The 14,034-nt window shown below is 36.5% G+C and overlaps 1 protein-coding gene across 1 annotated transcript; it reads right to left on the bottom strand.

The window, feature by feature from the left end:
• Window positions 1–1,716: 1,716 nt before the first annotated feature.
• On the bottom strand, window positions 1,717–13,471 carry LOC147781818 (uncharacterized). The gene is made up of 3 exons (XM_087121038.1): window positions 13,310–13,471; window positions 9,761–10,342; window positions 1,717–1,788 (listed from the first exon to the last, which is right to left on the bottom strand). Exons 1-3 carry the CDS (start codon window positions 13,469–13,471, stop codon window positions 1,717–1,719), a joined length of 816 nt encoding a protein of 271 aa, XP_086977164.1.
• Between the last annotated feature and the right edge of the window lie 563 nt (window positions 13,472–14,034).

The raw sequence follows: 14,034 nt of genomic DNA, 5'->3' as shown, positions 1-14,034 counted from the left end.
AATATTCCTGGTCTAAAAAAGAATATGATCTCTATTGGTCTGTTGGATAGCACAGGTTATGCAGCCAAGTTTGGAAACAGCTCATGGAAGGTGAAGGGTGTCATGGTGGTAGCACGTTACACAAAATCTGGAACCCTATACACCACTGCTGGATGTATAAACATGGCTACTGTTGTTGAAAGTGCTTCCAATTCAAGTCTATGTAACAATAGATTTGGACATATGAACGTCAAAGGAATGAAGATGCTGACTGTGAAAGGAGTTTTAGAAGACCTAAAATTTGTTCATATGAATCTTTATGAGAGCTTCGTTATGGGCAAACAAAAACGAGTTAGCTTCACAAAGACTGTTAGAGAACCAAAGAAAGTACGATTGGAAAGGGTCTATACAGACATTTGGGGACCATCTTCAGTTTCATCACTTGGTGAATCAAAGTTCTACATCACCTTCAAGATGTTGTAAGCTGAAGTTGAAAATCAGACCAGTTTGAATATCAAATGCTTGAGGTCTGTCTTTTTTGTCAAGATATATTATTCGACGTCTAAAAAATTAGGTGGTGACTTCTAATATCATGCGTAATTTCTATGGTTTACCTTTTTTCCAAGTTTTCTAACATATTATAAGGTCCAAGCTTTTTTTTTTTTTTTTTTTTTTTTTTTTTTTTTTTTTTAATTTCTTTATTTAAACCCTACCAACATGTGAGCAAGAGCCACTTTTTTTAAGAGCTTTAGAAAATGAACAACAAAGGTTACACAAAACCGTTGAATATTTCGTCACTTTGGGTATTTTCTTTCTACTTTTGCTTGTTCTCAACACTCCTCGTTATTTTACTCCACAAACATTTAAATAAAATAACATACACAAAATCTGTTTTCCTTATTGTGAATACACAAACCACCACAAATAATCCATATCCAAAATACAATTTCAAACATGCAACATAACTGTTTTTGTAGCCCTCAATCTTTATCTTAGTTATGGTTGAAGCCATTGCATCTGTCTCAAAGTCAAAGATTTGACTTTTTTACGGACCAAACGAGAAGCTTCGCCACAAAAGTAAGGAAAGGAATTACAATACAACAAAGACAAACCACTCCCAACATCGCTAACAAGGTATGCCATGCGGTTAGAAATGTTACTCTTGAAGCATAAGAATTCCTAAATGAGGCATTTAGCAGCCAAACTCCCAATAAATAACTATGTGATAAGGATGCATCTCCCAAAAAATAACTATGTGATAAGTTTGCAATGGTAATGCACATGGTTACTGTTAATAACCATATACAAATCGTATTTTTCAAAGGCAATCGACCTATAGAACACAATCACACATATTGATGTAAAGAATGAGACAGAATTCGTAATCAAGTATGCAGTGTAATAGTTTTCTTGGCATGAAGCTAGGTAGGCCATTACTGCAGTTCCTGCCATGAAAGTTTTCAAAGTATTGGGACTGTGAAACGAACGATGAATAGTGCTATTGGAGTTGTAAGGAATATCTTCTTGCCAAACACCACCGAGAGGTTGATTGCACCTTGAAAAGCCACTGTTGCAATAACCGTTACCACCAACATCATTGTACCTTGCACTTCTTGAAACCAATCACCTTTGTATTCAAGTTTCGTCTTCAACGAACTTTTCATTAAGTTTTTGGGCAGTGGTGATGTCGATAACCCATCATAACATGGTTCTTCAATTTTGTTTGGTGATCCCTTCTCATTTGATGTAGCACAAGTTAAATTTTTTTTTAGTGTTTGTTCCTTGGATAGACAACAAATATTGTACAATCTGCAGTTTGATTGTGCATTCAATTTGTTTATATCATGATAAAACTTTTTAATACCTAATTTGTAAGCTAATAAATAGATCAGCTCTATCATCTTGACTATTCTTTTTGCCACAACAACAAACCAATCCTAGCATATATTATCCACTTTGGCCCTAGCTAACAAATCACAATAGGTCATCTTTTTTTCTCACAGATTAGAGTGGCGTAGTGGAAGTGTGGTGGGCCATAACTCATAGGTTTGAGGATCGAAACTTTGCTCTAATAGAGAAGAAAATTTTTAAAAATTGAATAACTTGTAAATGTACAAACAAAATTAGTTGATACAAGATTCAATTGTTAATCCCGTGACTCCTCAACTTTACAGATTTCCCACCGCTACATTGCTCGTTACATATTCAAGCCTCATATTCTAAAACGTTGACCATTATACTTCTCCAATCATTGCATAATCTCACAATAAAGAATATAATGTTAAGATTGGGATTCAAACTCATGCCCCTTCGGAGGCCAACTCCGCCATCTTGACTTTTTTTTCTTTTTTTTTTTTTTTTTTTTTTTTTGTATTATCTACAAATCACTGCTAACATATATTATACACTTTGGCCCGTTATGCATCGTCGTCAGTCTCACCGTTTTAAAATGTGTCTTAGTCATGTTTAGGAGTTTGAAGAGGTTTATTGGATTCCTAGGCCATCTAAGTTGCTTAACACGAGTTGTTGGCTCCAAGTTACTCTATTCTGACTCCTCGATTCTTTCTTTAGTTTTGGAGTCATAAGGTCAAGACCCTCTTAATGTCGCAACGATCCTAAGGTGCTTAGTCTAGTGTAACCATCTTGACCTAAGTCATCGTATAACCAACTTAACTCTTATACCCTAGCTTTGTGTAGATAAACACGCTAGATAGGGAGAACACACTGGCAAACACCTGCAGCTAACACATACGGTATCATGCACAATACAAGCAAACAAGCTCAATAGGAAGATAATATCTATAAATAAACCTCGAGAACAGATCACAATATCTAATCTTTTATTCTAACAAATCAGAGTGGTGCAGCGGAAGCATGGTAGGCCCATAACCCGCAGGCCTTAGGATTGAAACTTGGCTTTGATAGAGGTGGAAAATTTTAAAATTAATTGAAGAGCAGACAAATCAATGCTAGCATATATCATCCACTTTGGCCCCCCTTTAAGCATTGTCGTCGTCAGCCTCATAATTTAAAAATGTATCTTGGTCATGTCTAGGAGTTGAAGAGGTTTATTGGATTGGATTGGCTCAAAATGGAATCAACCTGGAGCACAGATTTCGGACCTATCTTGACATTTTTTTTTTTTTTTTTTTTTGTAAAATATACAAATTACTTCTAGCATATATAATCCACTTTGGCCCGTTATGCATCGTCGTCACCTTCACGGTTTTAAAATGCGTCTTGGTCATGTTTTGGAGTTGAAGAGGTTTATAGGATTCCTAGGCTAGCTAGGTTGCTTAGCACGAGCTTTTGGTTCCAGGTTACTCTATTTTGACACCTTGACTCTTTCTTTAGTCCTGGAGTAATAGAGTCTATTTCCTCTTAACGTTGTCACGATCCTAAGGTGCTTAGTCTAGTGTATGCATCTTGACCTAAGTCATCGTATAACCAACCTAACTCTTACACCCCCAACTTTGTGTAGATAAACACGCTTGATAGGGAGAATACACTGTGAAACACTTGGAGCTAATACATACTGTATCGTGCACAATACAAGCAAACAAGCTCAACAGTAAGATGATATCCATAAATCACCCTGGAGCCCAAATCACAATAGCTCATCCTTCTTTCTAACAAATTTGAGTGGTGAGTGGAAGCGTGATGGGCCCATAACCCATAGGTCCCAGGATTGAAATTCGGCTGTGATAGGTTTTACAATGACATTTAAAATTTGAAAGGAAGAGCGTGTGATATGACTCCTAAGCTTTATAGATTGCCGCCCACCATCGATACTTTGCTTATTAAAAATGGGATTCAAACCCATGCCCTTTTAAAAAGCTTTTGGGTCTAGGTTACTCTATTCTGACTCCTTGACTCTATCTTTATTCCTGGAATGTCTAGGAGTTGAGGAGGTTTATTAGATTCCTAGGCCAGCTAGGTTGCTTAACATGAGCTTTTGGTTCCAAGTTACTCTATTTTAACTCCTCGACTCTTTTTTTAGTCCTCGAGTAATAGGGTCTATTTCCTCTTAACGTCGCCACGATCCTAAGGTGCTTAGTCTAGTGTACACATCTTGACCTAAGTCATTATATAACAAACCTAACTCTTACATCCTAGCTCCGTGTAGATAAACACGCTAGATAGGTTGAACACACTATCAAACACCTGGAGCTAATACATACTTTATCATGCACAATACAAGCAAACAAGTTCAATGGGATGATAATATCATAAATCACCCTAGAGCATAGATTACAATAGCTCATCCTCTTTTCTAACAAATCAGAGTGTCGTAGCGGAAGCCTGGTGGGCCCATAACCCATAGAGAAGAAAGATAAAACCTGGCTTTAATAGAGAAGACCTATTTATCCGCCGCTCAACGGGAAAATAATATCTATAAATCACCCTGGAGCATAGATTACAATAGCTCATCCTTTTTTCTAACAAATTAGAGTGGTGTCATGGTGGGCCCATAACCCAGGTCCTAGGACTGAAACCTAGATCTAATGGAGAAGACAGGAGAAGACAAGACTTTAATATTGATAGATAAAACTCGCTGCTAAATCACCTTAGAGCACAGATCACATATCATTGCTAAATCACCCTTTGCATCGGTATGTGTGTTGCTATTGCCTCCTTATCACATAGTTACATACTCAAAGTTTGGCTTGTAAATGCCTCATTTAGGAATTCGTATGCTTTAGAATTAACGTTTACAATAGCATGGTACATTTTGTTAGCAATGGTGGGAGTGGTTTCTCTTTGTTGTATTGTTATTCACGTCATTCTTTTGGTGGTGAAGCTTCTAGTGTGGGCACTAAAAAGGTTGTATCTTTGGCTTTGTGGCATTTAGAGAGATCCGATCACTTCAATCACAACTTAAATAAAGATCAATGGCTATACAAAAAATAGGTTACGTTGTTTGTTTTATCTTATATTTTGGACATGGATTATTTGTGGTGGTGTGTGTATTCACTATAAGGAAAACATATTTTATGTATGTTATCTTATTTAAATGTTTGTGGTGTAAAATAACTCGAATGGGGGTTGCGAAAAGTAAGAAATTTTTTTGGATCTTTGAGGCTTGCACGACCCAATTTTCGAGGCTTCGAGAAATCGGTTCGCGATGAAAAGAAGAATATGAAAATGAATAAAATAAAAACAAACAATTAACTGTAAAATTGTGCGCCATTTAATATGAAACAATAGATATTGTTCTAGTTATTTACAAATGGGGAGCGGGAGCAAGAAAACTAATACAAACGACAACCCAAAAGAAATACAAAATAACATTGACGCCCCGGGTCGACACCCCTCTATGATAGTGCAACTCTCTAGCACCTCTCCACCTTGATTGGAACTTAAAAGAGAAAGGGGAAAATGGATGAGTATAAAACACTTAGTAAGGAATCTACCTGTAAGCTCTCATCGGATCCTTAACCTAATATGTATCCACGGGCTTCTCGTAGGGTTCTAATAAGTTTGCCACTAGTTCAGGTATTCCCTGAATGTTACATCACACCACAGTGGTGTCTACAATGAGCAAATCTATTTGTGTAGTCCCTCGTCTCCTCTTAGAGTAAGTTTCCTCCACACAGAGTAGTAGCTCCTCAATATACTACTATGTAGTATCTCGTTTACTCTCAAGCGGGTTGTTCTAAACACAATAGTATATCCTCTATCAACTACCTGTGTAGTCCCTTGTCCTCTCTCAAGGTGGGTTATCATACAATCAATAGTGATTTCTCATGTTATGTACTTATGTAGTCCCTCGTCCCTCTCCATATGGGTTATCGTATATATAGTAGCAATTTCTCATGTCACCCATTTATGTAGTCCCTTGTCCTCTCTTAGGTGGGTTATCATACATACAGTGGTAGCTCCTTATATCATCTACTCACGTAGTGCCTCTTCCCCTATCAAGGTAGGTTATGCTCTACATCTGATAGTGGGTCTTTGGGTCGCTATTTATGTAGTCCTTCATTCCTTATCAGAGCATGTTATATCCTACACATAGTGACTTCCCAAATAGTTTCGCTCGCATTACTTTCAATCTTATGTGTTCTCATAGTTCACCTTATTGTCGTGGAGATATATTAGGATATAGGGCATCTAGGTGGATTAGGTCACAACAAACATTTTTAGGTCGCTCGGGGTTACTTTCTCGTGGCTAAGCCAAATCTCGAGGTACACCTAGGTCTCTAATTACTACTCAGGATCCCTGGGTGGTCAGTGTATTGAAAATATATTGACCTAAGGTGTTGCATAACCACCCTTGTTCTACTGTTGTACTCACTCTTATTCATGCATGCTATACTGGGAGATATTCAATCGATCACCTAATGCATAGAAATCATGATCTCAACGTCCATGGTGATTTACTAAGGGGATAATCCTACTGATCAAGTAAGCATAGGCAATTCATACATACATTTACCTGAATCTAGCATACAATTTAATCATACAAATCAAACATGCTCAACGGGTGATAACGTCCATCTAGCACCTAGAGCACATATCACAATTTTCCAATCCTTATATAGCTTGTATAGCTTGTAAGCAAAAACACAACAACAACGGTTTAAACCGTATATAACTTTTCAGATATGCAGAATTTTACAACTAGTCATATCCCCTATAGTACATTTTGAAGCATTTCATGTCTACCAGACGTAGCCATGATTTCACCGAAACGTCATACACTTAAAGAAAACAAGAAGGAAATAATACAGCATGAAAGTAGTAAAAGATAGCAGTAAAATAGTACAAGGCAAGGGTTTCGACGTGTAACAGGCATGCGATCATAGGAAACATGCCTTGGACAAGCAAGACTATGACACAACGCGTCGATTGAAAGTCTAATTTATAACATGACCTTTAATATTAGTAATACATAATCAATGTTCTACACAAAATGGATAAAATAATGCTACGAAACATTCTCTCATTGAATTTCTTATTTTCTTAGACCGTTTCAAAGTCTAGTCTAGATTTTAAATATTCCAAAGTAGAACATATTAATTACAATTCAATTGATTATGCAACGAATATGAACATAATTATAAAAATATACATGCATGCAAAACGTGATTTGGAAGATTAATTTATAATATGATATTTAATATTAATTATACATAACCCATATAATGGATAGAATAATGTTGAGAAAAATGATTTCTTGTTGATTTTTTCATTTTCATCATCTTTTCAAAGTCTCTTATATGTATTGTTTATGTGGGAGAGGAAACATTTAGAATTAAATCATGGTTGAAATTTAGAATTAAAAATAAATATTAAACCATGATTGTAGTTAGTTAGTTAATTAATTAATTAATTTTAAAAAAATTGATTTCTGTCACAATAATTTGACGTGACATCTTTCTCTTCTTTGATCATATTAATTTAGTTGCAATTACTTAGATTTTAATTAAAAATTAAACCATACAAACATTATCTTTCTATTTACCTCAATCAAGGAAGCTAGTATTTGATAAGTTACGAAAGAATCAGCTATAAGTCAAGAAGAAGATATGTGACTTCGCACGAACATGCATCACTTTCCTTGGGCACATCATCAAGTGTTGAGAAATCAAAATGGATAGCGATAAGATTAATGCTATCCAGGATTGGAGAGTCCCCACTTTAGTGACTGAACGATCATTTTTAGGATTAGCAAACTACTATAGGTAGTTCGTTGGTTTTCACAATAATCCGCCCCATTAACAGAACTTTTGAACAAAAACCAATCTTGGTTGTGGTCAAACGAGTGTCAAAAGAACTTCAAAGATCTAAAGACAACCATGACGAGGGGTCTTGTCCTTAGTTTGGCAGACGTCTCTAAGCCTTTTGAAGTATTGATGGATGCATCTGACTTTGTCCTTGGGGGTGTCATTTTCAAGGAACGCCACCGTATCGATGAAGCAAGAAGCTCAATAATGCGGAAAGGAAATACACTCTCTCAAGAAAAGAAATGTTTGTCGTCGTCTATTGCCTTAGAGTCTGGAGGCAATATATCTTAGGATCAAACTTCGTAGTGAGGATAGATAACAATGTCATTTGCCACTTCTTCGATCAATCGAAGTTAACGTCATAGCAAGCTCAGTAGCAAGAATTATTAAATGAGTTCGACTTCAAGTTCGAACATAAATAGGAAAGAGTAACCAAGCGGCCGACACGTTGAGTCGAAAGGGCGAACATGTGGCCCAGAGAATGCTAGCCCACATTCAGTCAAGTAAGATTAGTGGGTTGATGCGCAATATCAGAAGGGAACACCTATAACAAAGCTATTGTTGATCCTAGCCAACAGGGTTAGAAAAGTCAGAAGACTTGTACGGAGCATTCAAGAATTCCAAGTCCAATGGAAAAATATTCCTATAGATGAAATTAGTTGGGATTTGAACTCTGACGCGATCCACATTGAAGATTTCAAACATAGACGGTTGACAAGGACGTCAACCATTTAGGTGGGGGAGGATGTCATTGTCATGATTGTCTAGGACGTGTTGCCCATAGCCGCATGCCCATGACATGCCAAGCACTTTATCTTCTTTTATGTTGTATTGTTTTACTATTGTATTTTTCTATTTGTATTATCCGATGAAATCATGTCAAGTTTTCTAGAACCTATTTCTTAGAAGGAAAGGGTCTGTATAACATATGGCGAGTAAAAATGTCAAACCTCCAAAAAAACATCATTATCGAATCTCACAATAAAAAAATCTCACGTTAAGAATGGGATTTGAACCCATGCCCTTTCGAAATAGTACCTAAAACTAGCGCCTTAGACCAGCTCGACCATCTTGACTATCTTTTTAAATTTTATTTTATAACAACTCAAGCCCGCCGCTAGCAGATATTGTCCGCTTGGGCTTGTTACGTATTGTTGTCAACTTCACGATTTTAAAAAAACATCTTGGTCACATCTAGTTGATGAGGAGGTCTATTGGATTCCTAGGCCAGTTAGGTTGCTTAATTCCGTCTTCTAGCTCCAGGTTACTCTATTCTGACTCCACGAAGATCTTTAGTCTAGGAGACCTAGGGTTAGACCCTCTAACCGTTGCTCACGATTCTAACGTGCTCAGGCTACTAGAGGCATCCTGATCTTTGTCATGGTCTAGCCAACCTAACTCTAACACCTAGCTCTGTGTAGATAAACATACTCCACAGGGAGAACACATAGTCAAATACCTGGAGCTAACAAATACTATATCATCCACAATACCGGGAGCTAACAAATATTGTATAAACATGAGTTCATTTGAATTTCGTCCTTCAAAGTTTCTCCAAGTATCGCCGCTAGTTGTTTCCTATTAGAAAGTTCATCTCGTTTCGTTAATAACTCAAATTTCTTATTGCCTTAAACAATATAAATTTTAGCTTTGGGATGGTTCGAGACAGTGGAATTTGATGAAAACCCTTATATCGAGCCAAGAACCCACATTCTAAGCAGTCAGAACTGCCGAAGCCAAGCCGAGCCGAATGAATTCATTTGCGTAAGTCGAAGGATCCATTGATTGTAGAAGCGACACGTTTCGCAAGTGGGAGGTGACACGTGCAGGTAGCCATTTTTTCCTTCCTCTCTATTTTCACTCTTTTCTCTCTTGAGGGCTCTATAGAATTGTTAGGAGAGAGACCTATTTGATACCTATGTAAACTCGAATTGTTAGGAGAGAGACCTATTTGATACCTATGTAAACTCTGTATAATAATTTTCAGTTTCATGAGATAATCAAATAAGAACTTAGTATTTCTTCAACCAACCAATTCAATTATAAGAACATACCTCAATTCGTCTTAATATCATAGAAAAATCTAAAATGGTATTTTCATTCTCATCGCCTTGGTTTTGGAATCCATAGTCTTGGGGATCTTTAATCATTGTGATAAAAAACTTAAGAGCTTCCAAGTGGTTGTGTTTTACGCATAAATGAAGAACAGTTTGACCATTGTGAAGCTTAATCCAAGGAGATCTTGACCTCGCAATGATCAACCGTTGCATGATATCAATTCTTCCATTGATCACGGCATGGTGGAGAGGAATCCACCCATTCAAATCACGTACCATGCAAGTGCTTGTGTTCTTCTCCAGCAAAGCTTGAACAATCTCAACCGTTCCATTTTCTGAAGCCAAGTGTAGAGGTGTCCTTTGCAGGTCATCAACTTCTCCCGCAAGTTCAGGCACGAGATTCAAAAGAAATCGAGTGAATTCAAGGTGGTGATGCAAAACTGAGACATGCAATGGACTCTCAGCGTTGGAAGAGGAGATTAGAACTCTTTGTATGATATTTGGGTCACCTCGAATTAGTGTCTTCAAGCTTTGAATGGACCCAATCTTTGAAGCTTCATAGAGCTTTCTTTTTACTTTCTTCAAAAGAGGAAATGGCTAATCTAAGTTGGTTGTTTTCTCCATTTGCCTCCATTATTGTTTCTCTAACTTACTTCCAATTGGGTTTTTCACATAGAATTTATAAGCCAACATTAAAAATACTATATTTTATTTATATGATTTTGTTGATTATTTATTTATTTTTAATAGATGGTGAGGCTCTCAACTATAAATAAGTTGACCTTTTGAATTTAAAAAATAGTCTAATTATTGTCCTCAATTCCAAGAAGAAAAAAATCATTATTTATACTTTCACTCGAGAGTGACACCAAAGTGTCACCATCCTAGTTTAAGTGGATGTGAAGCAAACGGAAGGAAGCTTATTTGTTGAATCATGGATAGAAGTATATATCATTAATTATTTCACATAATTTTATTGGGATGTTATCGTTTCTCATCGATAAGGATAATAACTCTCGTGGTTTGATTAAGTTAAATTATATCACACACTTGTTAGATTTAGAGATAGAACCGTCTCATTTTTACCCTTATATTTATTTCAAAATAGTTTTCAGTCAACCTTTTCTTTGTAATTAAAAAGGAAAGTGATGTTATATAGTAAATATTTATATCTAATAGGTGTTATATGAGTTAATGTTATATAGTAAACTAAAACCATATTATAACTCTTGGGTAGTGCATATCTAATGTCATCAATACAAATTCTTTAGCCAATATTCCTCCATGCATTTTCTCTCTCCTATTTTTTTTTTTAGGTTCATCTTGATCGAGTGTGTTCGTTGTTGTGCAATCCTAACAATTGGTATCAGAGCTAGGTGAGATTCACCACGATTTGAGAGATGGAAAGTTCAAAGATTGCAATTGAGAAGTTTGATGGATCCAATTTCGGTTTCCGGAAGATGCAAATTGAAGATTATCAGTACCAAAAAGATTTTAACGAACCCTTGTTGGAGGTGAAGCCAGATACCATGACCACGGAGCAATGGAAGCTCTAGGATCGTTAGGCCCTAGGGTTGATCTGGTTGACGCTATCAAGAAACGTAGCGTTCAACATCATTAAGGAGAAGACAATGTCAGATCTGTTGAAGACGATGTGAAGTATGTATGAAAAATCGTTGGCTATGAACATGGTGTATTTGATGCGGAGATTGTTCAATCTACAAATGTCTGAAAGTGGATCTGTTGCTGATCATATAAATGAGTACAACATGATTGTAAGTCAATTGAGTTATGTGGAAATTAATATTGAGGATGAAATTGAAACACTGATTCTGATGTCAACTTTACCCGAGTCGTGGGATACTGTTGTTATCGTGACCAACAGTTCCCGAGGATCTGAGAAACTGAAGTTCGATGAAATCTGAGATGTAGTTCACAACGAAAGTATTCGCAAACAAGAAATTGAGGATTCTTCTCATAGTGCACTCAGCATTGACCAAAGGGAAAGAAGTAGATCAAAGGGCCCAAACAAAGGTTGATCAAAATCAAAGAACCTTGAAAATTTTCGAAACAGACCAAACGTGATGTGTTGGAGTTTTGGAGAAAAAGATCACTTTCGGACCGATTGTACAAGACTAAAGAGGAAGCAGAATCACAAATCCAAGAATGATAATAATTCTATAAATTCAGCAAAAGATATTGGGGATATTATAATCCTCCGCGTGAACAGTCCGATTGAATCCTAAATTTTTTATTCCGGAGCATCTTTTAATTCATCTCCAAATAAAGAGTTGTTTCGAAATTTCAATTCTTGAAATTTTGAGAAGGTGTATCTTGTCGACAACAAAAATTTGGTGATTGAAGAAAAATGGGATGAAAGCATACAAACTCGAGTAGAAAATTAGTGGGCATTAAAGGATGTCAGATATATTCTTGGTCTCAAAAAGAATATGATCTCTATTGGTCAGTTGGACAGCACAGGTTATGCAACCAAGTTTGGAAACAACTCATGGAAGGTGAAGGGTGTCATGGTGGTAGCATGTTACACAAAATCTGGAACCCTATACACCACTGCAGGATGTATAAACATGACTGCCGTTGTTGAAAGTGCTTCCAATTCAAGTCTATAACACAATAGATTTGGACATATGAGCGTCAAAGGAATGAAGATGCTGACTGTGAAAGAAGTTTTAGAAGACCTAAAATTTGTTCATATGGGTCTTTATGAGAGCTTCGTTATGGACAAACAAAAACGAGTTAGCTTCACAAAGGCTGTTAGAGAACCAAAGAAAGTATGATTGAAAATGGTCTATACAGACATTTGGGGACCATCACCAGTTTCACACTCGGTGAATAGGTATGAGTTTATTTCCTGAAACACAAGTCAGATGTGTTTGCCACCTTAAGGATGTGGTAAGCTGAAGTTGAAAATCAGACTAGCTTGAATATCAAATGCTTGAGGTCTGTCTTTTTTGTCAAGATATATTATTCGAAGTCTAAAAAATCAGATCGTGACTTCTAATATCATGCGTAATTTCTATGGTTTACCTTTTTTCCAAGTTTTCTAACATATTATAAGGTCCGTACTCTTTTCTTTTTTTTTTTTAATTTTTTTATTTAAACCCTACCAACATGTGGGCAAGAGCCACTTTTTTTTAAACCCTACCCTCAATCTTTATCTGAGTTGTGGTTGAAGTCATTGCATCTCTCTCAAAGTCAAAGATTTGACTTTTTTACGGACTAAACGAGAAGGTTCGCCACAAAAGTAAGGAAAGGAATTACAATACAACAAAGACAAACCACTCCAAGCATAAGAATTCCTAAATGAGGCATTTAGCAGCCAAACTCCCAATAAATAACTATGTGATAAGGATGCAATGGCAATGCACATGGTTACTGTTAATAACCATACACAAATCCTATTTTTTAAAGGCAATGGACCTATAATGAACATAATCACACATATTGATGCAAGAATGAGACAGAATTTGTAATCAAGCAAGTAGTGTAATAGTTTTCTTGGTATGAAGCTGGGTAGGCCATTACTGCAGTTCCTGCCATGAAAGTTCTCAAAGTATTGCTACTGTGAAACGAACTATGAAAAGTGCTATTGGAGTTGTAAGGAATATCTTCTTGCCAAACACCGCCGGGAGGGTTGATTGCACCTTGAAAAGCCACTGTTGTATTAATCGTTGCCACCAACACCATTGTACCTTGCACTTCATGAAACCAATTACCTTTGTATTCAAGTTTCGTTTTCAACGAACTTTTCGTTGAGTTTTGGGGCAGTGGTGATGTCGATAACCCATCATAACATGGTTCTTCAATTTCGTTTGGCGATCCCTTCTCATTTGATGTAGCACAAGGTTTTTTGTAGTGTTTGTTCCCTGGATAGACAATAAATATTGTATAATCTGCACAATTTGAATTCAATTTGTTTATATCATAATAAAACTTTTTAATACCTAATTTGTAAGCTAATAAATAGACCAGCTCGATCATCTTGACTATTCTTTTTGTAACAGCTACAAACCACTGCTAGCATATATTGTCCACTTTGGCTCGTGATGCTTCCTCGTCAGCCTCATGGTTTTAAAATGTGTCTTGGTCATGTCAAGGAGTTGAAGAGGTTTATTGGATTCCTAGACCAACTATGTTGCTTAACACGAGCTTTTGGCTCCAGATTACTCTATTCTAACTACTCGACTCTTTCTTTAGTCTTAGAGTAATAGGGTCTAGACCCTCTTAATGTCACCACGATCCTAAGGTGC

This window comes from Cucurbita pepo, unplaced genomic scaffold (genome assembly GCF_057944985.1).
Source record: "Cucurbita pepo subsp. pepo isolate OVF unplaced genomic scaffold, ASM5794498v1 scafford_134, whole genome shotgun sequence".
Classification (NCBI taxonomy): domain Eukaryota; kingdom Viridiplantae; phylum Streptophyta; class Magnoliopsida; order Cucurbitales; family Cucurbitaceae; genus Cucurbita; species Cucurbita pepo.
The sequence above is the reverse complement of the archived record's forward strand: the minus strand, read 5'-3'. Positions and strand labels throughout refer to the sequence as shown.